The 25,357-nt window shown below is 40.7% G+C and overlaps 3 protein-coding genes across 4 annotated transcripts in view; 2 read left to right on the top strand and 1 right to left on the bottom strand.

The window, feature by feature from the left end:
- The window catches only part of LOC110044202 (uncharacterized), a 10,580-nt gene extending 5,968 nt beyond the window's left edge, over positions 1-4,612 (top strand). Inside the window, exons 3-4 of the mRNA XM_089293345.1 lie at positions 1,121-1,214; positions 2,594-4,612. Coding sequence (XP_089149471.1) covers positions 1,121-1,214; positions 2,594-2,868 — 369 coding nt within the window. The 3' untranslated portion in view covers positions 2,869-4,612. The remainder of the gene's footprint in view (positions 1-1,120; positions 1,215-2,593) is intronic.
- A 1,808-nt stretch (positions 4,613-6,420) lies between these two features.
- Positions 6,421-16,543, top strand: LOC110044208 (uncharacterized). 2 transcript variants are annotated; one of them, XM_089293290.1, is made up of 7 exons: positions 6,421-6,601; positions 8,309-9,067; positions 9,552-10,018; positions 10,606-11,038; positions 11,792-12,108; positions 13,544-13,664; positions 15,290-16,543. In XM_089293290.1, the coding sequence occupies exons 2-7, from the start codon at positions 8,350-8,352 to the stop codon at positions 15,556-15,558; spliced, it is 2,325 nt and encodes a 774-aa protein (XP_089149416.1). In that variant the 5' UTR covers positions 6,421-6,601; positions 8,309-8,349; the 3' UTR covers positions 15,559-16,543. The 2 variants fall into 2 exon arrangements, with proteins under 2 accessions (XP_089149416.1, XP_089149415.1); XM_089293289.1 differs by having other exon boundaries at positions 6,422-6,601; positions 15,287-16,543.
- Positions 16,544-18,057: 1,514 nt separating this feature from the next.
- On the bottom strand, positions 18,058-25,327 carry LOC149108806 (uncharacterized). Its single transcript, XM_089293356.1, has 4 exons — positions 24,915-25,327; positions 22,530-22,765; positions 21,328-21,409; positions 18,058-19,982 (listed from the first exon to the last, which is right to left on the bottom strand). Exons 1-4 carry the CDS (start codon positions 25,204-25,206, stop codon positions 19,828-19,830), a joined length of 765 nt encoding a protein of 254 aa, XP_089149482.1. The 5' UTR covers positions 25,207-25,327; the 3' UTR covers positions 18,058-19,827.
- Between the last annotated feature and the right edge of the window lie 30 nt (positions 25,328-25,357).

Genomic DNA, 25,357 nt, shown 5'->3' with positions numbered 1-25,357 from the left:
AGATTTTCTAAAAGTCAATCCCTGCCTAGATCCGGCTTGGGATTAACTAGCCTCCATTTGGCGCGGGAAAATGTTCGGACATTGGTCCGGGGACATCATCTGTTCCGAGAAGCGAACAGTTTTCCGAGAGCGTAGCTCGAGAAAAACTGTGAGCTTTGAGGAACAATTAATGTTCAAGAACAAATATCCGAGCATATTTTCGGGCTAAATGAAGGCTATTCAGTATTGTGTTTATTATCCTTTAAATGGTTTGCGCAACATGCGCGGTTTTGAAAATTGGGGAATATCACTCGGATATTCCCCAGTTTTAGCTGAGGACTATTCAGTTAGGTGACGCGTTTAGACCAATCGCGCGCGAGCGAAAATATGTGATGGATTATAACCTCGGATATTCTCAAGGTTCACTGCGTCATCACGTGACGTCTTAAGACCAATCACGTGCGAGTAAGATTTGACTTAATACAGCAAGAATTAAATCCCTATGAAGGAGGCTCGTAGTCCTTTGTTTTGTTTTGTTTGGGTTTTTTTTTTGGTCTTACATAAGACTTTATTTCAAAGATAAAACATTCGATCCAATGAAAACGTTCGATGTTTGCCAAGTTGCACCAGAACGAGAACATATAGAATGGGGCGTCGGTATCAGTCATGCATATAAAATTGACTGTAAATCTCGGGCATGCTTCATTCTGACCCTAAATAGTTTGCTAAAACCACACAATGTTCATGTTCATGGTAGGTATTCAAAGGTTCAAAGGTACTGTGTAACGCGTGAATGTTTGAAACCATTGTCCACCAACTTCTACTTTGGTAGTGCATCGTCTTTCTCCACATCTTTTCATTGAAAAGTGTCAATAGCACACTTGCACGATGTCGTCATTTGACTACAACTACCAGAATTCATTTCGCTTCTCCTTTGTTATTCAAATTTTTAAACCACACGGGGGTTTAAATGACAATTGCGCAAATTAGCATGAGAAAAAGAAATCGTAAAGGATTCTGGAACTTGTAGTCAAATGACGCGATCATGCAAATCGCCTTTTAACATAGCTTTGCCTGCCGTGTCTCTTATTTCAGCTGCTATCTGTTCTTACTTGTTTTGCTTTATATGTGAACTTTGAAGGAACCAGAACGCTCTCTACAAGAACCGGCACGTGAAGAGGAAACTATGGACAGCCAAGTTGATGGACACGACCCTTCAGAATCTGATATGCAAGGTATTTAGATTACGATTGAGCGTTTCTCTTAAGTCTACAAGAGATTAGTCGGAAATGATGACCGGTTCCTCCGTGAGACGTTCCTGCAGGGAATCGTGGTGGTTGTATTCATCGTCTTGACTGGATATTCGTTTTGATGAATACAATGATGAATACAATGATGATGAATTATCTGTTCATGCACTGCATGCGACGCACAGTGGCGTAATGCCTGTCTGAATTGCGTTGATCATCGTTAGGCGATAGGTTTGGGCAGGAGAAGATTCTCTTGTGATCTTGTATTCCTTCAATGTAATAGTTTTCATAACTGGAGATTTTATTCTAGATGTATTGAATTGGAATTATTGCCTCCGAAAATACCCCTTGGGGGAGTGGTAATAAAGTATGTATGTATGTAAGGTGAAGGATAAGAGAGGTGAAATACAGGTAATTCCATGTTAAGATATAGTATACAATTTACCACATGCGTTGCGTAGATCTTTTCGTGGAGGATGAAAGGCTGCTTGGACTTTCCCCATGCATCAAAACCTGCGTCACAATATTGGCTATTCCCCCCCCCCCGCCCCCCCGCTCCCCACTTAGCACAAGGTCTGGATCCGCCACTGAGGTCTACATGGGAGATGGACTCTCTTACTTTTCATCCTCTCTTGGTGTGGGCTCGTGACAAGGTTGGGGCGGATCCAAGATTTTTCTTAGGACGGGGTGCACCATTAAGGAATGGCGTAACTGACTGGTGAGGTAAACAAAGTTTAAAAGCGAATACGAGCTAATATGAAGAAGGAGGCTTCATCTCAGGCGGGTGCACACCCCCTGCACCCTCTCTCTAGATCCGCCCCTGCAAGGCTGGTGGTCTCAAACCAAATGCTGGGAAGTAACCCGCTGGATGGACTAGCACCCTATCCAGGATAATACCGTTCTTCTAAGTCGCGTATTGCTACACTCTCGTTCCCAGAGGTCGCGATCCAGTCAGCAGAATAGATCGGGATCTCTGGGCGAATCGGAACGTGACCCAGCATTTCAGTACAGCGGTTTCTCTCTGCGCATATTTAGAAACCATAACTGAACTTGACGGCATGCGCACGGTCAAAATGTAACCGAGATTTTCTGCTTCAGGTTGTTGATTTCTTTTAGAGCGTCGAGCGAGCGCTGGCCGAAATCATGTGGGTGAGCACTGAATATGAGATTTTTCTTGCCGGAGTTATGCCCCTGAGCAGATGATTATGTTAGTCATCTGACTTCACTAAATATGATCCTAAGCATTAGAAAAAACGTATTCTATACGTAGATAAAACAAAAACAAATCGGCTAAAGAAAATGTATATTAAATGTATATTTTCAAATTTGATAGATTTAGATGCAATAATCATTTGTATTTGCAGTTTCCAGTGAAGACCTTGACGTCACCTCGCCGAGCAGTAGTTCCTCAGTTAAGCTCATGACATACTTACGCTATGGAGTAATCTCGTACGCAAGTAACGATGTGCTGACCTGGGACGGCAGCTGGAAGCCTCCGGCGAGTGAAGAGGAAAAGCTGAAACAAAAGTGGAAGTCACATCGTCTTAAAAAGTTAACGTTTTTCGTTGATGGAACCGGGAAAATTAAGAAAGTTGAAGTGAGAACACCCACCGTAAGGGATTATTGTTCGATTTCTTAAGGTGGTGACAACGATAAGGGTGACGGATGGTAAAAATCGACACTCGCCGAGACGCCGACATCCTTGTTTGAAAATCAGTGACCCCGGGGGTGCTACTCTAAAAAGTGGAGGCTCCACCCCGAGGTTCACCTCCTTGCCCTTTTGCATACCATTTTGACACAAAAGATACCCCTTTTGTATACCCCTTTTGTACACCTCTTTCACAGACCTTCTTTAGAACACTGCATCGCTTTTCTAAACCCTTGGAATGAGGTTAGGAAAAACATTATGGGAGAACAGTAAGTATTACCAGAACAGATGCTGACCAGAAAAGAAGTATTATTTGTTCAGTTCATGTTGTGGCGGGAGTCAAGATATTCCGATTTTCTTACCCTTTCATATACCTCAGCTTGTGAAATCACTACCCTTCAATATAACTGAAGCCTGAAGTACCCCTTTCCTGCGAAGCCTCCACATTTTGGCCATGATAGGAGTACCCCCTGGGTCCGTGACTGCCGAGACTTTAGACATTTCAGATTGGGAGACGAATGAAACACAGAAAAATGATTTTTCGTGACTCTTCTTAAATGCTTCCGAAATTTCGAATCGAAACAAAAGTTTCCAAGAGAAAGTTTCCAAGATATTCAAGGTACCATTCGCTGCCCTTCAGTATAATTACTGACTTTGATATTAACACTCTTTCTTACTTGAAGCTATAATAATGGCATTTTAAAAAATGCCCAATCATAGATAAACAAGATACAATCATTTCCTTGAGGTTACAAATTACCATAGCAACGGTTTTTTCTGTTAGAAACACTACACTAAGACTTTTGATGCAAAAGCTAGTTCGGAAAACCCCATTTTGTTAAAACGAATTTATTAAACTCGGTAAAAAGTTGTAATATTCCCATGCATCCTATTTCAATTCTAAAAAGTTAGAGGGGTCAGTGGAACCAAGCTCAATGTTTGGAGCTATATGTTCGTAAGGTTCATTAAGGGCGCTGTGGCGTGTTACACTGTTGCTATGGTAACCTCTTTGCAAAAAGATTATAGTGATAGTAATTCATAAAAGAAGAAGTGCAGAAATATGCTGGAAACCCAAGTAAATTTCCGTAGTCTCCATGGGTCACTCGTATATAATTGTACCCATTAATATACATCATTGTCCTTGGTCACGAGGACAACAGATACTGTAGATAGTTAACGTTGGTTAGTTGGGGATTAGTGCGGAGAAACGGCTTGAAAAAAATTTAGTGTTGAGTTCGCATTTACACAGTAGGCCTCGATCTCTCTCCTTTTTCCGTTCGCAGTTTTTCTCGCACTCCACCCCAACTAATTGAACTCTTAGCTGGAGTGGATACTAACCGAAGCAGTTTAGTCTTTCTTGCGGAGAGACTCGAGATTATTTTATCCGAGAGGTCATTCGGCGTTGAAACGGTTACGTAATCGTCATTCAGTAGAAGCATCGCATCGTATACTTAGCTGATTGAGATGATATACTCTTAGTTCGAATATGAATGTGACTTATGTTATATGATTTATAGCTACGTCTGCAATTGGTTAATTATCGATCGTTCCAAACCTGTCAACCCCGGCAGTCCTGTTACAGAGCAGGGTAGAAAGTGTCATGAAGTTATTGTGCGATCATTACTACTAAGGGAGGCGGACAGCCTGGAATCTAGGGTTGCTGGAACCTACGAACTCTTAGTCTGCAGTGTAAGAAATGATAAAGTAAAGCAATAAAATGAGAACAAAATAATAATTAGTTCGGATAGTGTGATCGTCCGGGTGAGTGTAGTTCTGAAAAGAACTGTTGTTGGTAACTGACGTTTCGACAACCTGAGTGGAAGTCATCTTCAGAGTCAAGTGAATGGTGTTTGTCAGTCGATGATGTAATAAGTCTGGTCCGTTGAACGTGATTGGTCAGTATAGCCATGATGGTATTGGCTGAAAGACTCGTGTAAAGTTTGTCATCAGTCATTGGTGGGTTTCGATCCGTCTATTGCTAGTCAAATAGGTCGGTTTTTGGTCCGTGTATTGTTAAGTCGGTCTGTTAGAAGTCCGTTTGTCGGTTTCGTTTCTGTCATGGATAAGTCGTTTGTAAGGCGCCGGTAGTTGTTGACATCTGTAAAGAGGCTTTTTGTTCTAGGTTAGTGTACCAACTTTCCAGAGTCAGTCGTTGAAAATAGTTTGCACTGTAGGTTTAGCACTGAGCAGAGTCCCAGTCAATGCTGTGGTTTGTCAATTGATGATGTACAGCAATGTGATTGTTGGCATCACCATCTCTCGTGGCTCGTTTGTGTTCAGTCGGTCACGTGTTAAGGTTTCTGCCAGTCTCACCAATGTAGGAAGCCTGGCAGTCGGAGCATTTGATCTTGTAAACTGCTCCCTGTCTGTCGTTAGGTTCGTCTCTGTCTTTCACGTTGGTCAGTAAGTGTCGTAACGTAGTTGTAGGTTTGTGGGCTACACGAATGTTGTAGGGCTGTAGGATCCGTGAGATGGTCTCAGAAGTGCCCTTAATGTCAGCTTCAGTAGGTCGGTAAATGTTTCGGACGGCTTAAGCTGTCCGATGGTGTTTCGTCACGTAAGCTGTACGTGACGAAAACAGATACCTTGAACGTGTTTTTCACAAAAACAACTTCAACGCTGACTTTATTAGACGAAACATTTACCGACCTACTGAAGCTGACGCTACGAACCGGAACCCTACACCTGTTACTACAGTGACTATACCTTACATTAAGGGCACATTAAGGGCACACCATGGCTATACTGACCAATCACGTTCAACGGACCAGACTTATTACATCATCGACTGACAAACACCATTCACTTGACTCTGAGGATGACTTCCGCTCAGGTTGTCGAAACGTCAGTCACCAACAACAGTTCTTTTCAGAACTACACTCACCCGGACGATCACACTATACGAACTACTGATACTCCTGGGTTCAAACCATTAGCAGTAATAAAGTAATAATTCGCAGCTAGATTTAGCCTAAAACTGGATGAAAATTGAAAGTAGCATCAAAACTAAATAAAACGAAAACTTGATGGGAAAATAGTTTGGAATATATATAGGGGGTGTTCGGGATAGGAGATATCTAGTTAAAATTTACAGGGACACAGGATATTTTTGGGAAAATCATTGGGCTATAAGATATACAGATAAAGTGGGATATCGAGTAGGAAACTTGTTTATCTATACAAGTGGAATTAACGGGATACGGGATATATGTAGGGCAAAAAAAAAAAATTGATGCCGGGATACTCAGACACTCCCCCACCCCAAACAGGGCCTCAATAGAATACTACCCTGGGCGTGCGCGGACTAACACCCATATTTGTCTCAGACTGCTTTGTCTCTTCATTCAGAAGGCGAAGAAATTGTTGGTCTGTTGAGACTACAATTCCAAACTCTCTCGCATCTCGAGCTCCTTACCATTTCACAGCTCTTATCAAAACTGCATTTGAACTCGCCTTTAGCGCTACAGTAAACGCAGCAAGTATGCATGTACTTAGGAATAACAAGAATTAACAAGGATTGGCTACGAGGTTGTCACTATAGTTCCCACAATTTCACGCCATAATTTATAAGCAAATAACTTAAAAGGTCACGTGACATTTGGATTCTCGAAAGCCTCCGACGTGTCGGTAGCCTCGACAGATAAGACTTCAAACTCTTTATACGCAAAACCCGAACAAAGGAAGGCTGATTTGTTTTCAAATGGGAACTTGTGATTTCAAAATCGTGAGTATCTCCGATCGTGAATCGATTCTTAATTTGTAAAGCGCTTGTTGGGCCGTCTTGGTGATTTTGCAATTGCTCGAAGTCTTAAATGAATCGCTACGCTGTAATTTTAAAAACACTAGTTCATCATGATCAGTTTTATTCGTTCCAGTTTAAGCTGTTGTTTGTAGAGGTTTTCTATTTCCATATATGTTCGAAAGTAAATTCAAAAGTATGCAAAACATACATTTGGTGGCACAATGTTAGCCAAGATGCTAAAGGAGAGGAGCAAAGACATTGTTTATTTTTTATATGGTATCAACTCGCTGATGCAACCCAGTCAGTTCAGTTCAATTTACTTCATAATAAACGATTTGCATTTTTGACTGCTAACACGGTCTTTCATGTCTGGTACATCCGTTCATCTGAGGTAACTTCTTTTCGTCTGTAGCTGATATGAAATGAGACTAAATTTTGCATTTAAATCAACAGTCTGTATGCAAATCAACAGTCTGCATATTCAAGGCGAACATTATATCATACCAGGCACACAAAAGATGAACAGAAATGTCAAAATATGATTACTGAATTTTAAAAGTTTTCAAGAAGCTCTCCTGATGCTTGATAGAGCAAATGGGAAGCAGAAAACACGGCTAAATTGACATTTAAACAGGATATCAATCTGATCTCAAAACGACTGCATCGCTCGCTTGCTCTGATTTCCGGGAAACTGAACAGTCATTGACTATTCTTAGAACTGACGGATTTTTTTAACGTTATTAGTTCAATCCTTACTTTGCAGTTGAATTACTATAACTTGGATATCTCTGGATAATAGATTTAAAGCTATAATAAGGGTCTTTGTCAATCGGGAGTTCATTCACGCTGTCAAGCAGGGGATGTCACGCCATGCGTAGTGCCAGAATTACTAAAGTCACGGTGTTAAACGCTTCTCATTTAGGCATGGACAATTATTTTTTTGACGGGTGGGGGGGGGGGGGGGGAAGGGGGGTTGGGCAATTTTCTGGGACATGAATTTTTTTTCCCACCTTCAACTGGATAGTAGAAAGCACTTGCTCGATTTATTTTTCCCCATAGCTCCCCTTGCAAGACTTTTTTTCAGCAGTATTTGCAGTGCAGGAATCATTTTTGGAATTGCCCCGAACTCTCCCACCCCCCCCCCCCCCCCACTCCTTAAAAATAATGATCCGTCCCGGTGGCTCAAAACAGTTCCCAGCCCCTCGATTTTGATGGGTCATTGTAACCATTCTTTATCACTTGATGTTACAATCATAGGTGAACACGTTGTTACCATTTTCGTGACACAGTAGGTTACCATAGCAACCGTATGACCTGCTTAAATCACCATTGATTACAGCTTTAGGGAGTTGTTATTCAGAAACGGCACAGTGAAAAGCTCTTATATTATCAAATTTTGAAAAGCATGATAAGACGCAACTTTTGACAAAGTTTAAAAAAATTCTGTACTTAGGGTTTACAGTCCTCTTAAATTTTCAAAAATTTAAGGTGGCGTCTTTTGAATTAGAAGCCCCAAAGCTGTAATTAATGGTGTTTTTAGCAGGTCATAGTGTTGCTATGGTAACCTATTCTGTCACAAATTTATAACAACGTGTTCAACAATGGTTGGACAGTTTTTGGTACCATGATTGTAGCATCAAGTGATAAAGAATTTCTTGAATCACTTGTTTTCTAATCTTTCTTTTTTAGGATTAAGATCGTTGTATGACGTGTGATCAAGTATTGGGACAATGGCTTCCGTCACAGACGCAGACGAAGCCTTGCGTTCAACGAACGGGAAACAAAATTTCCAACGACTTACAAGACTTCTGATGTCTGGAGGCGTCAGGCTTCTAAAAGAAAAGTTTGATTCTTTGCACATGCCCGCTGATCTTCCATTAAAGCTTAGTGATCCTGCTATAAAAACCAAGCTGAGACGAGCAAATCTCTCCTCACCAGAATGGAAATGCCTCTACCCCTCCCCTGGTACGTTTGGCAAGTCCGCCGATTTCGATATCACTTTAATGTTTAGACTATTCAGAACAATATGCAACTTAACAAAGCCTGCCACGGGATGGGATAATCTTCCAAACAGCACAGACCACAGTCTTGAAGCTGATTTAGCGCGGATAAAATACTACCGCAATTCCGTTTACGGGCACAACAGCAAAATGGAAATAATGGAATCTGAGTTCTGTAATCTTTGGAAGGAAATCAGTGAGGCTCTTTCACGAATTGCTGGATCTATTAGTCAGGCAAAGAGAGATGAGTGGAATAAGTCCATTGATAAACTGCTTAGTGATCCTCTAACGCCAGAAGCACAGAGATACATAGACGAACTTAACTTATGGTACAAGAACGACATGGAAGTCAAAGATTCAGTGGAACAAGTACGAAATGAACTGCGACAAGTTAACCTGGAAGTCAGAGATCAGAACAATATTATCCAGCAGCTCAACCAAAAACTAGGTAACCTTCCAAAATATTTAAAAATCTAAAGCATTTTAAAAATCGAGATCGACTGAATTCCTTAAGCTTGGCTTAATATATCCGGATAATAATATGATCACAATTGAAAGTTAAGAGTTAGTACTGTTTCAAGTAGCTTAGGCTGTGTACAGTCAGTCTCTCTTTTGGTTTAAAATCCGTTGGGAAGAACGCAAACGCTGAGAGAACGAGCACAACTTTCGAGGAGCGAGGGGCGAAACATGGGCTACTTTCGACTTACGAGCTTGCCACTCGAAAATCGTGCCTTTGCGTTCTTCTTCTTTTCGAGCAAAAGAGTCGGAGTGCTCGCAGTCTACGCGTAGTTCGAACGGAAACTTTACTGGGCCACCGCGCTTATTGAATCACACGATTACAGTTCAATACAGCATTCTTTCTTCTCAAGGTCATCAAGGATCGTTTAGAATTTATAAATTTCATTGAGTATCATTTTTTTTTTCACTTACAGACTCTCTTCTTATTCACATCACGGTGGAGAGCTTCTCGCAAGGTGGAAATGCCATTAACCCGAGCACGGTGATCACATTCCCCAGTAGCCAGGAGCAACCACTATCCAGTTCTCCTCATCAAGGAAACCGCCGGGACCCTCCAACAGAGATTAGCTTTTGGCAAGTTGTTGTGTCATTTAAGGAATCCTTCAACTTGTTTCTAGAATACTTGAGAGTTAAGCTCGAAGTCGGTGTTGCAAACTACAACTTAGGAAGTTTGTTGATAACTGTGACATGCAGCTCACTGCAAATCCTTGAAGGTCTGTGGAAAGATTACAGTAGCGGCCATCTCAATGAAGTAGCGGAAGAAAGACTTGTGACAGCTCAAGTCCTGCAGAAGCTCGGCCTTGATAAAGTGAAACTGAAAACTACAATTACAGAAGATGAGTACAGAAAATGCAAAATGTTCTTTCTGGATAGAGAACAGGTAAGATTGAAAATCATCGAGGTTGTTTTAGATGTCTGTTGAATTTGTGTTGATGTTTACAAAACTTTCAGAGTTGATTCCTCCCTTACAGTACAGCCCTGTAATGCGTGCTTGAGTATCGTTGTTGTTGTTGTTGTTGGTGTTGCTTTTTTTAACCAGGCGACCTGGCCCCAAGCCGGTTCTCAATGATGCAACGGCTGATGTCCGGGTCAGACTTCTTTAAGATTTTACTTCTTCATTTGCCACATGCAGTCAATGATGAATGATCTAACTGTAATTTTCCGGATAGATTTTGTTGATTTGACGCGAGTTTCTTGTATTATTGTGTCATTGTTAAACTTACATTTATCCTGTTTACATGGTATAAACATTTGCAAGACAAAGCTTTCAAGACAAAGTTGAGAAAAGCAAAGGTATCATACGTCACTTACCTTTATTAGGAGGACGACTACGTTAGCAAAGTTAGTGCAAGAAAAACTCAGATACCGTCTTACATTTGTTTGAAAACGGATTTATGCGGAAAAGAGTGATCTGGTGAATGAAACGAAAAGTAGAGGTAGATTAACAACCACTTGCATTTCTGGCAGTTTGTGATGAAAGATGACAGAGAAACACTGGTGCCGAACGAAGAAAATGAAACATGCCTCCATCCCTACAGTTACCAAGAGGAACAGAAAAGTAAGGTCAGACGCCATGTAGAAGAACCTGTAGGCAGTGGCTTGGCGGACACAAAAGGGAAGACTATTTACCTTTTTAATTGCGATACCTTATGCAATTTAAGTGAAGTGGAATCACTACTGAAAGCCGTTGAAAATAAGATTCCATTCAAGATCTCGAAAATCGTGAAACATCCGTTTAGGGGTGGACAAATTACTGAAGAAGCTGAGAAAACAATTCCCAGTTTGAAAGACGTGGATTACGCTGTATTTGTTGTCCATGCACACGAAAGTTCTCTCTCGTTCAACGAAGACAGCGGCTACGGAAAGATCTATAGAGCTCTCAAGAAACAAAGTGGTTCAGGTAAGTTAGTCACGTTAGATCACGTAATAAGAAGTGTTGTTTTGTTCCTAGCAAACTCTGTTTAAAGAGAGTTTCTATTGGATTTGCGCAACAATTTCCCTCTTTACCATCCGACTGGAATGTAAAATAGATGAGACCTTTTGAAAAATCTATGTCAACCACAGTCTTTTGCGCACCTCAACTTCATCATCATCGTTAGTCCTGGCTCTCCTCTGGGAGAATAGGACCATACGTCAACTTTAGAGGCGGCCATTCCTGGTATAACCGTAATTCGTAATTTTGTTCTGAGGTAATGAATATGCCATTATCCTCTCCATCTCAACTCAATCAAAGTCTGTTATCTAGTTTCCACTTGCAGATTAGTTCTTCCAGAATCCGAACAGCTTTTGCTTTTTGGTGCAGACTGTTACTTTCTCTGTATAATGGATAAGTTTCTCAGACGAGGTCGTCGATGCCGGGTTGAAAAAGTGAGACTGAAGATCGGAGAAACTCCACGCGATTGTCTCAAAACAACAAGACAATGCCAGCTATGATGATGATTAATAGAACAAAGAAACTCCAATGTTAAAGGGACAAGAATGTTCTTTGGAAAATTTGATATTCGGGGAGATGTTTTCTTGCAGGACACAGCGCGTGACCCTGGGCTAGCAGATATAGCACCATTTTGCCTGGCTCGGGTAGGCAATCACAGTGCAAGATTTGGTTCATCTTCTCACATCAAATTGTTATTGTTTTGTTATTGTTTTTTTAAAGATGAGAACGTACTGATTGTCATTGCTGGGGACAACAAGTACAAAGACAAAGAAGAAGAAGAGCAGCATTTCCTCTCCCGCTGGGCAAGGGAATCGGCCACATGTCGTCAATTTCGTTCAGAACTCAAAGATGGAAGGAGAAGCTTCATCTTTTCTTGGAATAAGAAACACAGACCAGTACACGAGGATGCGCTGCTGCATTTCTTTGATCCAAGCAAAAAAGGACGGAAGTTCAAATATCAACCAAAACCAGAACCGGTAGCCAGTTCTGAGGAACCTGGCATGACTCTTCCATCAGCCATAGATATCCAAAAAGAGGTACGATAACGTTTATTACTGACAGGAAACTCTTCTCGAAAGTAAACGTTCATTCAGCGTCATATCCACCCTTATTATAGGAAGGAGAAAATTACTTCAACGTCATTGGCTGAGAGCAATTAAGGATTACACTATTACTCGTAATATTTGAAATTTCTTTCAAACTGCACTCATCTAACGGCTGGTGAAATTTTGAGACAACTTTCAAATTTCACACGTAGTGTAAATCCTAAATTCCACTTGCATTCATTACATTTAAGAAATAGAAAACATGTACCGTGTTTCTATTTAAACAATAGAGTGTTTATGTCTCGGAACTATCGGCTGATAGTTGCCCCGCGGAAATTTGATGTTCTTAAAACAAATATGCTAGTTTTAAGAACATCAAATTTCCAAGGGGCAACTATCAGACCAATAGTTCCGAGACATAAACACTCTATCGTCTTTATTGTTCACCACTAAATTTTCTTCCGTGCGCCAGTGCAAAAATCATATGGAATTTTTCAACTTTTTTAGATGAAAGCCGTGAAAGCCAAATGTAAAATTTGAAAAAGAAAACAATTTCAATTGTTTACCTTCTATAAGCCCGCTTGTTCACAGAAATATTTTCACGGACAAGTACTATCCATCCGGGTATTTTCCTCGGACGGGCACTATGGGCTGATAGTGTCTCTCCGCGGATGAACACTATCGCGTCACGTGATCAATTTAAACCGTGTGTTTATCCAACACCCAAATATGGTCAAATTAGAACAGAATCCAGGTTATTCCGCGCGCCCTGCAGTCGTCATCTGACCATATTTGGGTATTTGTACTGCGCGCGCCGTCGTCAAGTGACGTTCCCGTTTTCTAGCTAAATCAGTCTATTTACAAGACGTGGAGGAGTTGAGTTCGAGACCACGGAACTCAAATCCATCCTGTGACAGGGAGGAGGACTTGAACCTGGGACCTCCAGATTACTAGTCCAAGCCTAACCACTAGGCCTTGCCATGCCGCCTCCTTTTATCGGCGGAGCCGCACTTCAAAACTGACGCAAGATAAATATGACCAAGTACTGGGTTTCGATTGGATCGCGGGCTCAAGCGAGCTTAACTTGCTGGAATCAGGGCCACGTTGTTCGGAAGCCGGTTAACGCTAACCCGGGATTAAAAGTTAAACGAAGTATAACTTTTTCTCGTTCAAAAATGTTTTTCATTGCTTATGTTTTGTCTAGTTTGAGGTTATTAAAACTCAAAAGAGAAGGCCAAACAATACAAACATAAAACCTCACCGCAAAGTTACAAACTTCAAATCAAACGACTCGCTTGACCTGGGTTAGCTTAATTGGGCTTTGAAAAACCCGGCTCCGGAGCTCCGCTTTTAGGCTTGGCTAGATCTATATTTTATAATGAGTTATTACTTTATTGCTGTTGTTTTTTGTATGTAAACTTTGAAGAAATCAAAACGTTCTCTGCAAGCATTGGAAAGTCTGGAGGGTCAGAAGGAAACTATGGGTAGTTATGGAAATAAAGGAAAAGAAGAATTTGCACCTGAGATTAAAGCATCTAAACCCCGAGGTATGCAGTAGCCTATAAGTTTTTAGATTAGACTCCAGTTCTAGGGATGCAAACTGGAACCATGGTTTGTGGCCCGTTGTGTTGTGTTCCTGGTCAAGAAGCTTTACGTTTACAGTGCACTTTTCCGCCCAAGAGAGTAAACGTGTACCGCCGAATTGTCTATAGGTAACCTGACAAAGAAAAACCCCGAAGGGTAACTTGCGATGGATACCTGGTGTTCAACCTCTATCTAGCGAAATTAGCCATACTCCTTGTCACCGCATGCGGAAACCATTGCTCGGCGCCGGTATCGATGACAAAGCCATTTCAAGTTAAGGTTTCAATCTCACCTTTCAATCTCACCACCTTCACCTTAGTACAGTGGAACTTCGATTTAACGACGTCGCCGGGGACCGGCCAAATTTGTTCGTTAAATCGAGGGTTCGTTATATCGAAAACCTCGATATAACGAATTTGAGGGGAAACAACCAAAATGTTCGTTATATCGAGGTCATAGTTAATGATTGATTTGTAACACAGGTGACTTCTGTCACGCAATTTAATGCAGTTTTCGTCTCCCAAAAGTGCCGCGCATGGTGGCTTTCAATATCAATTATTTCCACTTTTAAGCAGACGCGCAGCTTTTGTTTACAAAAGAACGAAACTTTCGGAGTAGTGATTTAAAAATGTTGCAACATAGAGGTTATGCCATAAGGATTACAAGGATTTGTTGACTGTTGCTGTTCAGCGTTCATCTTCTGTCGCGTGTCATTGTAATACGCTATATCGAGGTAGATTTTATGTTTGGGCTTCCGGATTATGTTCGTTATATCGAAGAATTCGTTATATCGAGGTTTGTTATATCGAAGTTCTATTCCATACATTTTACTGTAATTTTGGCCGGGACATAGAATATCGTTCGTTATATCGCGGACTTCGTTAAATAGAGGTTCGTTAAATCGAGGTTCCACTGTGATAGCCTTTCCCCTCAACGACTTATTGTCTTTTGACACCTTTGCTCTTCCGTGTAGCGTAGGGCATCTACATTTCTCCTCCACTGGTCCGGATCACGAGATTGGTGTTCAATCTTGTTCCGCTGTGATCCAGTCCGCCAAGTCTCCTTCGGCTCTCCTCTTCCAATTATTTTAGGGACTTCCTGGCTTTCTCTTTCCTTGCGAGTTATAAAAGGAGCTCTTCTAATTGTACTCTTGCACGGAATGTGATCTATTCATTTTCACATTTTCCTTTTGATGTAGATAAGACTCCTCTCTTCGTATGTTGTTCCCAAGAGATCTTCATTGCTGATAGCATTTGACCATTTACCCGTAGGATGCAGCATAGCCATCTGTTTACAAAGTTTGAACCTTTTTTTGCGATAATTTTTGCCACTTTCCAAGTTTTGGCTCCATAAACCAAGATGGAAAACCTTACGTATTCTATTTCCTTTGGCGTATCTAATTCTGCTTTTCATACTTGAATTTTCACAAGAATTAATGTCAATTTTTAGTTCGTAAAGCTCAACGAGCTGGACACCTGAATTTGTCATGAAATTGTACCATTTATAGGCACTTACAAATCTTTGGAGGACTACAAATTGAACTCAAAAGAATGTGATTACCGTATTCTAATAAAGTTCATTTTAGAAGGTTCCAGTGGGGGCTCCCAAACCAGCTGTACATGTGAGACAGTAATACTGGACACATACCTGCGCCATGGAAAAATCTCGTTTGCAAAGAAGGACATAGTGAAATGGGACGGTAGATGGCAGCCTCCTAAGAAAGACAAACGTAAGCTGGAAGAAGAGTGGAGGTCAGTACGAATCGCGAAGTTGACGATGTCTGTTGATCAAAATGGCAAACTTAAAAAGATCGCTGTGATACCGCTGACTGTATGGGATTACTGCTCGATTTCCTAACGCCTCTTTCTTTGCGTAAGAAGCATGCTAACTCCTTAGATCAGTCTCCGTAGGTTACACCTAGATGTTAGAGAATCATATGTATCGATAAGTATTACCTTCCGTTCGCTAGCCATTAGAACAGCAGCGGCTAGACTCAATACTCGTAAGCAGCTTAGCCCTTTTTGCTGAATAGGCTTGTTTTGCCGGAATTGCTCAGAAGTCACTGATCACTTTTTGCTTGGGTGTATTAATCAGTATAACATATAGAGGCACTCTGTCCACCTCTGAGAACAAGAACATTTTGACAGGGGTGCTCATGGTACCTTTTAGGGGTTGAAAACTGTGTTGGTACAAATCAGAGGCCCACATTTTAAACGTTTTCAAAGTAAGTTACATTTAAACAGGAGTATAATGTGACATGCAACACTGTTTTATCTTTCATAAATAAAATATTTTTAAATCAGTCTAGTATACCTAGACTTAAGACACGTCCCTAGTCTGCGTAGCAAGTGTTCCCGTTCAAAGACCTTTTTCCACATTCTGGCCGCGCGCGAGCTGAAGCGAGAGCAAAAAATTCGACGAAGCAGAAAGGGTCAGGAAGTGGTGAGGCGCGGACAGAATGCGGAAAAGGCTCTTCGACCGGGAACGCTTGCTACGCAGGGTAACACGACTGGAGTTATGAAAACGATCTTAATTAATGGAAAGTTCGTACCTTTCCACCACGTGAGCTACAGAACTTGATAAGTTACGACTCCAAAAGGCTCTAAAAACACTCCAAACGATGAAAGAAAAGGTGGAAGCTTAAGGATGCAAAAAGAAATGTAAAAAGGTCGAGGAAAAAAAATTACTTCCTCGTCTACTTTAGAGTGAGATATTCATTAACCTTAGAGTGAAATATTTATTAACACTGTTTTCATAAATCCTGACATTTACAATGACCAAACAATTGAATAACTAGATCCACTTTCTTCGTTAATATACACTTTTTTGCTGTTAACGTTAATTGTCTACGTGTCTAGTGACTGAGAGCTGGGTACTCATCCACCCTCATTGTGCCATGGAATCCATACGGCTTTGGGGTTAATTTACCGACCCACCATCGTGCTTTGAACAACGGTATTTTACCCACAAACTACTGCCTTGTGTGTAGGACACATTGCTTAAACAGGACAGGACTGAAACGTCCAATGAGTTGTTTTCTGTTAAGACAGGTACCAATTGCACGTGTTAAGTATTGATTCTGTGACTCACTCATGCCTTAGATCGAAAAATTGATACGAATTGTGACTACCTGCTTTCGATCTTCGGTCCAGTCCTGTAGTCTTGCCCCAGTGCCAACTCGTTTTTCCGTTTGAGTGATAATCACGAGGCGACATGATTGCTTTTACGTCATCAATGAATTAATCTTCTTCTACCATGATTTTGCGTCCAACTTTTTAACTCAACATGCAGAATCCCCAAAAATGAAGGCTGACTTTCACTGGAGACGGAGTTCTTTTGTTATTAGAAGCGCCAAGGGACGTTTTCCGAAGGAGCTTAGCGGGAATGCTCGTGAACCTTCGAAAAATTGTCGGTTAGGGGAGTAGCGGAGTGTAAAATTGTTTAGGTCAGGTGATTTTCCGTGAGTTAACATGAGATTGAGCCTCTCCTGAAGCCCTTTGGAAATATAGCGCGCGAGCAGCGTAAGAAATGTATATGTCAGAAATGACTTTTGCTGCGCACGCGGAACTCGGAAATATTTAATTTGTCTCCGTTGTGCATTTGTCGCAGCGAGGTGTGGTGGTGTTATGGTTAGCGCGTTGGGGCGCAGTCCTTATCCGCATCTTGTGTTCTTATGGTGCGTTTTTGTGATGATCTGAATCAAGATCAAGTGGGCCACCGAAGATAACTCTTGTCATGGTGCCTCAAAGGAACCAATGAATCCACTCTGGGATATTCATTGGTTCTCTTGATGTACCTTGATGCGTTTGATCTTAATTGGACTGTTAGTCTTGATCCAGACTATTCAAAAGGAAAGAGAAGACACTCAACAGTGCCTCTCGCGGCTACACCAGTAAACTACAAGGCTAACCTAACGACATACCGGTCTGTTAACCGGAAATGAACCAGAATCTTAGTCAGAAGGAGAAGGTCACGGTGTGGTAAGTATGAAAAAGAGATGTCGTGGTGACCACCGCAGTTGTTCTACAATTTAAGGAATTGCCAGTTAAGGATAAAGATTTCTGGGCATCAAAGCTGAAGCCCCGAAATCTTGCAAGTCCATAAATTTCAATGCAACTGCGAGGGTCACATCTTCATTTTATTTGTATTTTCACAGTTCATATCAATCATTTTAAGTTTCAAAAAGCAGTCGCGAAAATATAATGAGATTTAAAGAGACTTTTTTGTCACTAATTTAAAAGTCAGGTGTTAATTTCGATATTTTTTAGCTTCTCTCTTGCTTAACCTATATGAACCGATAATGTACATTGCCAACCCTGAGCTCTGTTTGCTGGAAGTAATATACAGAAACCGTAATTGGCTTATATTCGCGGTCGTTTATTTGATAACAACTAAACTAATTAACATGAAATGTAAAATGCCTAAATGTAAAAAGCCAAATTCGGTTTTAGCAAAAGCGATGGCAAACCCGCCAAACGCACTTCACTATTTCTGTCCCCAACTAATCTAGACTCAAAGAGGGGCACAGGGTGGGGAAAATCATTTCCGTGAAGCAGCTGAAGGAAAAAAAAAAAAGAAGCCCGTAATCTGGCCTGTATTCGCATTTCTAAGCCCAACAAATAAGTCCCGGATTTCATCTGAAACATTAACCCGAAAGGCAAGCCGCATAAAATCATTTCTTTCTGAGGGGAAACAATTTCCTTTAAGTTGGCATAACTTACAGTGCAACTTCTCGAACCGGGCCACCTAGAAAACTACTCAATCAAAACGTAAACTGAGAACAACGGACTTGTAGCTTTTTCGTAACAGCAAGTAATACGGGTCTGTTTGACATGATTTCAATATTATTATTTATAATATAGATAGGACCCTGCGCGGGCTCTGATTGGTCAAAAACCCATGTTTGATCAGAGTATTAAACAGAAAAAGCGTGTTTTATTGTTTTTCGCCACATTACCTCTATATCATAAAAGCAAATGAAGAAGCCTAAGCCGTGTATTACCCTGTGATGAAACACTCCGGACATTTCAGAACACTCGAGAAATGTAGAAAACACTCGCCTGCGGCTCGTGTTTTCTACATTTCCCTCGTGTTCTCAAATGCCCGTCGTGTTTTATCACAGTGTAACACACAGCCTAGGCTTCTCTATTTGTTAAATAGACACCAGTGTTTTACTGGAAAATACACCACTCGTAAAATTCATACGAAACGGAACTCAAGTGGCGTATTTCACATATTTTCGCTAGTGAAGATAATAATAATAATAATAATAATAATAATAATAACAATAATAATAATAATAATATCCAGATATGTTCTAAGCGCTTTACAAAAGCAAAAGAGCTAAAAAAAAGTTCTTCGACATAAAATATATAGTACAATGATGACCTCACTGATGATACCACTGATATCATGTTTGTCCAAAACTGTACTTAAATTTTTTGGTGTATGATCGAAAAATCTTCGGATCTTCTTCGAAAGTCTTCGGCAATATTCGGTTAGCTTCGTAAATCTTTGGTAATCTTCGGCAATTTTCGGAATATGTTCGGAAACGTTTGTGTGGCTTTCGGACAATTTTTGGGGAATCTTCGGTAATCTTCAGAAAATCGTAAAAAAAGACGTTATCAGTGTGAGTTTTATACACTAAACAAAATAATACATGGTTGCTTGTATATATGGAATTTCTCTTCTCGTCTTCAACTTTAGATATCGAGTTGAACACGCGAAGAGATATTCCATATCTACCCACGCTCTTGTATTATCCTCTATGTACCATCCACTCCTCTGCGCTATATACTCAGGATTATAAATTTTGCTCGTAAAATTTAGCTTGAAAACTCATTTTGCAACGACTAAACTGAAACCGTTGAAAAGTATAAAAAAATGTAGGATCGAAACTAACCAATCAACAAATGGCGAAGTCCGCATCACTTCGCTCTTCGCTGGGTTTTCAATTTTGCTAAGTTCTCCAATGTTATTGGTTTATTTAAGAAAAAGATAATTACCCTTTGTTCTCTTTTCTAAGTGTGCCAATTAGAGTAGTCGCACTGTAATTGTGCCTGCTAAATAACTATTTCAAATTAAACAGTTGCTTCTTTCAAGCACACAAAGGTGTGGCATTTGTTCTCAAAGTATCGTGCAGCACTGGGTCAAAGAACGCCACACCGACAGAGTAACGACCTTTCCATTTCCGCCGGCCTCCATCAAATTAGGGTCACCTGTTGAACCTGTCTTTCGTTCCGGATCTTCCTTGCCTTCTTCTTGAGTCCGTGGCTGCGTTTCTAATAATACAGAAATAACTTCAATAAATAACTTAAAGTGTCAGTGGATCTAGCACTGCTGTGCTATTTGCATACTGTTGAAACTGACAAACGAATATTGAAAATTGAGCATGAAACGTTAAGAATCTGATTGGTGGGAGGCTAGCCAGTTGGTTATTTGCAAAGCCTGCAGCGAAATTCAGGAAACTATGAAAAACAGATACATAAAGCGCTAGGATGGAAGATTTGATCTCCATATCTCTAATCGAGTGTCATAGACCATTTGATCTTATCCACTTCGTTAGAGGGACATTGAGTCTTCTGGGTAACCTAACTGTAACAACAGTAGATACACACTGATAATAATAGTAAAAATAATTGAACTAATCATCACTTAAAGTCTACTTTCCAGCTTCTAAAATCAGTGCTGCCAGACGCAGCGTTGTACCTCAAACAAGACAAGCGGCGACTTTCATAACAGTTGATACGTAGCTGTGATATCTGGTTGTCTCTTCTTCCGTCAATAGGGTGTTTAAGCAAATCGCTACGGCTGGCGCTGATACGGCTGACGCTGATACGGCTGCCGGAAGTAAATTCCCCCCCAAAATGAGACACTGCGCATGTACGTCGGTTGCATCCAACCGTAGCGTGAAATCTGACTACGTGAGTCGGGATGTTTTGCCGTAGTGGCTACTATGTCGGGTTTATTTCGCTTCTCTGGCCCTTTTCAACGGACATCTCGGCATTTTAAGAATTCCATTGGATACTATATCCTTTAAACTCAATTTAAGTCAAAGATTGTATCAAGGTTGCCTTTCATAAGCTTGTAAATCCGTATCCTGAATTTACGATAAGTTTTGGCAAAGGTGATGGAATGACGAAGCGAGTCAAGTGAAATATTCGTGTTGAGCGCGAGGTTGTTTTTCTTCGGTTAAGTTTGCTTTGAGGGTTTAGTGAAGATTTATATCTGGATAACTATACGATGCTATTTTGCTTCTTTGAGTATTGATATATTTGTGCTATTCACTCGATATTCTTTGAGATATTTGTCTCTGAAATTATTTATTTCACCCATCAAATTGTCATGGTACGAAATGTATGGCATTCGCTTTCGCTCAGAAATAATCTGTTAGTCCTACCGAATAACGGCCATCGTCCTTTGAGCGAGGCCATTTGGCTGTGAGAAACTAAATAAAAGAGATTTTAAACTCCTTAGCCGATGTTTCTTTCATCTTTGTATTTCGCTTTACTCGCTAAACTTAAAATTTGGCAGACCACCGAGACGTACTCTCCCCAGACCTTTTCAGTCACGGTAGTCGTAGTAGCACCAGCCGTAGTTATTTGCTTAAACTCCCTATTAGCTTACCTTCAGCACCGCCTGTCGCACCGTCAGCCTCTGGATTCTGCTCATTATTGGATGCTTCTTCAACTTCATTCACAACCCCAACCTGATAATAAGGGGAAGAAAATAGTCAGAAAGGTTTCCAAGCCGGGTTTAACTGATACAACTTAACATCGATCCTTTTTCTCTGGGGTAATCAGGTAGCGACTTATCATGACTGATCAAGACCGTGCTACTAGTATGACAGCGAACACACAAGTGTGAACTTAATAAAGTCGCTCCCTTGGAATACACATAAAAGCCGCGCAATGAACATTCTGTAAGTCCATTCTTAATTTCAAGAATGATCGATCTTGGCATGTATACTCGGAAATCAAGACAATGCATGGTAATAAGCTATATCCAACAACCCTGACTCAACTTATCCAGCCAGTCCATGGCAAACACAGTAATTAATTAGTAGAGGTGATCACTAGTCAAGAAGAATTTCAGCCTGGCAAGAGGGCGGGATTTTTTTGCGATTACTCGGAAACCTTTCCTCCTTTACAGACGTCGTCTTGTTTCACTGATCATGAAAACACAATTAAGGGGGTGGGGGGGGGGGGGGTCAATCCAAAACATATGACTTCAAGGGGGAACGGTCAAAAAATATGGTGTGTAAGGGGGGTCAATCAAAATGATTACCATTAAGTGCATTGACAGCATCTATAACGGCGCAAAAATTTCTACCAGAATACCTTATAGCGTTTCCGAGGTTCTGAAGATTTAAGTTTTCCCGGGGGAGTACGCTTCCAGATCTCCCTACTTTGTTATGTACCGAACAGCATCAACTCAATTACACGAACTATTTGATTCCAAATACAGTCGACCTCCACAAACAACAACGTCCAATCTATAAACAGTTGCGTGTTAACATTTTGTCCTGTTGTTAATCAGTGCACTTGCAATATTACACTAATATTGCAATTTTATCTAATATTATTAAGTTTAGCTTGATAAATTCATTTGAGTTTGTCATTTTCCGGGGGGTAATCTGAAAAAACTTAGGATTATGAGGGGGACAGGGTAAAACATTTCTCATAAGAGTCTGATAAGAGGAAGGGTCATTAGATATCACAAAACTAGTTATCAAACATCACCAGCCCCATATACCCATAAATAATGGACGGTCCCTAATCTGTGGTGTCGATCCCATAAAAGTGTTTTTACTCCCCCTCAGTTGTTACCGTAGTGGGCTCAAACTTCTGTCCTTTCTTCTCAAAGTAATGCAGTAGAGCCTCCTCGTGGATCTTTCTGTGTTGTTTGTTCCAAGAAAAGATGAAACTTTTCCTTCCATCAAGGTATTCCTCGTTAAATTGTGACGATATCTTTCTCTTAGCCCATCGTGAAAGAACAACTCTATTTTCTTCTTCACGGTCTTTGTAGTTATCGTCTCCGCCGATGACTATGATAACGTTGTCGCCTTAGAAAGAAATGATCAGTAAGGGCGAATTACGTTAGTACATTTAAAATACATATTCATTCGTGATAGAGAACTTTGCCTTCAAGCGAGGCGATGTGAAAAAAGGCTGCGAGAAATGGTGTAAACAAGGCTTTATTGTTATTGACTTTAAAATGTCTGTTTTTTTTGGGTTTTTTTTTTTCCATCTCGTTTCTTCCAACACCTCGCACCCCTACCAACAGTTTTGGCCGGTGGCGCACTGGCGCCCTTTGAAATTGTTGGTTTGATTGCTGTACCGTTTGGGGCTCTGCCGGATTCGCCTTGGACTGTTGGCAGTCTTTTTTTTTTTCTCGAAAAGAGGCTGGGAGGCGAGACACTCGTTGGCATTGGGACGAGACATGCGCTCGGCACTCGCAAAACCCAACCCCTTTTCGTCCACACCACCCTTATGCGTTCGTGCTAACGGATAAACACTCGTCTGACCCTAAGAGAAAAGACCGGCTGCCAGCATACTATAGGTTCTTCTTAACTATCATACCGCAATAATCAGTCCACCACTTAATGATTCTCACATGTAATATCTGAGCTATGGCTGCGTTCCTTTGGGGTGATTTGGATAAGGTAATGTAACTTTATTTAGAGTCGTAAACTTTAGGAGTCGTTGCCCAATCTCCCGAGCCGGGGGCTCATGATAAAAACGGACAACTATTTACAAAGGCATTACTACTTACAATTACTATATACATTCATCATCATCATTTTTTCCCTTTTTAATGTTCTTAATGTAACTATATACATTAAGAACATTAAAAAGGGGAAAAAAAGGAAAATTCGATTTAGATGAATCCAGAATTAAAATATAAAATATTCCTAAAAGTAACTAGTGCTAATATTAAACATTTGAGCTAGTATATATGCAGTTCATACACTGGCACCCTGCAAACTCCACACCATTCAAACGAGAACGAAATTGTGCCAAGGTGGTCGAGGATTTGGTGCTAGCTGGTAACTGGTTCCACATGTGGGCAATCTTATACAGAAAGGAGTTGTGCATGACAAGGCTGTTATATGGTGGCTGTACAACATTTAAGCCAATACCTCGTAAATTATAGTTGGTTATCCTAGGTGTAAGGATCAGTGATCCCAAGATCACTTGGATCATGGTGCATCAAAGGAGCCGATGAATCCGTGACTATAGTGGATTAATCGACTACTTTGATGTACCATGATTTGAGTGATCTTGGATTACTGATATTGTTCCAGATTACCTCAAAGGAACGCATCCTATATCTACAACTTAAAAACACTGGCAGTCCCATTCGTTTGTCTCGTTGATTTTGCGTCTTTTAGAGGTGGAGACATCAATGTTTTCGGGCACGTCTTGATAAGAAATGAAATGGCCAGGGAAATCTTCGTATACAATATTGCCTCATCAGTGCTACAGTTTCTCATAAAATTTCCCAAAAATTTGAACGCGATGTAGTGGATACCTGTTGTGTGACGTGGCTTAAAAACTCAAAATGTTTCAAATAATGTATGGGCCCATTATCGCATTTGCCATGCACCAAAGTCAGTATCTCCTTCAATATTAGACCCAAAGAACTAATTGCAAAGTTTCATAAGCTCTTTCGGACTCTTTCTTTACTTATAATGCAAAATGCAAACAAGACGTCAGGCAAAAATGTCCCCGTGTGAGGGTTTCAAAGTGTGAGTCGCGCGTGACGACCATCAAGTCTTTTGCAGAGAGGAGAGGCAGTTCAGTGCATGATTGCGTGACGCAGCATTTTCAATTCAACTGTAACAGTCACCAGCAAACAAAGAAAAAGCGTTTCTTTCCATTTAATAATATTTGCTTTCTTTAAGAATGAGGTGACACATTGCTAACAAAACAATGCTCAAAATTTCACGGTTCTTCAACGGAGAGGTGTTTATGTGGGACATAACATGTTTAAATGGGTTTCAACTTGCCATTTTCAATTTAAAACGAAAGTACAAAGTACGGATATCAAGTAAGTTTTCATACATGGAACGGAACTAGCTTGGAACATTTTCAAGCATCAATAATCAAATTATAACATTCACTCATCTCCTTTGGGTGGTAAAAACATACGAAATACGTGTCATAAACTAAACTAGCTTATCATCATTTGCTTTCCATTCAATGACTCACCTGTGGCCTCCTTTAACGCTCTGTAAATCTTCGCGTAACCAATTCCAGCGTTGTCTTCGTTAATTGAAAGCCGAGATTCGTTTGCTTCAACGACGAAAACGGCCAAATCCATCTTAAGGCCGGGAAATGTGCTATCACTCATCTCAGACATTTGGGAAAGCCTAAAGTAATGCTTTTCGATCGAAATGTTGAATTTAAGTTTGCTCCTCACCTCAGAAGTGAACAGCGATTCCACCGAGTCCAGATTAAATAAACTGTCGCAGTTAAAAAGGTGAACGGTTTTCTCCTCCATCTTAATGTGTACAGTATATGTTGGTTGAAACTTGTATGACAGTTACAATAGATGTAACGAACGCGCGCTGTTCATCCTTTCTTTATAGAACAAGGTAGCCCGGAAGTTAATTATTCCCAGAATACAGCACGACGGTGTCACGCATAACTGG

This window comes from Orbicella faveolata, unplaced genomic scaffold (genome assembly GCF_042242905.1).
Source record: "Orbicella faveolata isolate gen_17 unplaced genomic scaffold, um_ofav_v1 contig_25, whole genome shotgun sequence".
Taxonomy (NCBI): domain Eukaryota; kingdom Metazoa; phylum Cnidaria; class Anthozoa; order Scleractinia; family Merulinidae; genus Orbicella; species Orbicella faveolata.
Note: the sequence above shows the minus strand (reverse complement) of the source record. Positions and strands in the feature narration are given on the sequence as shown.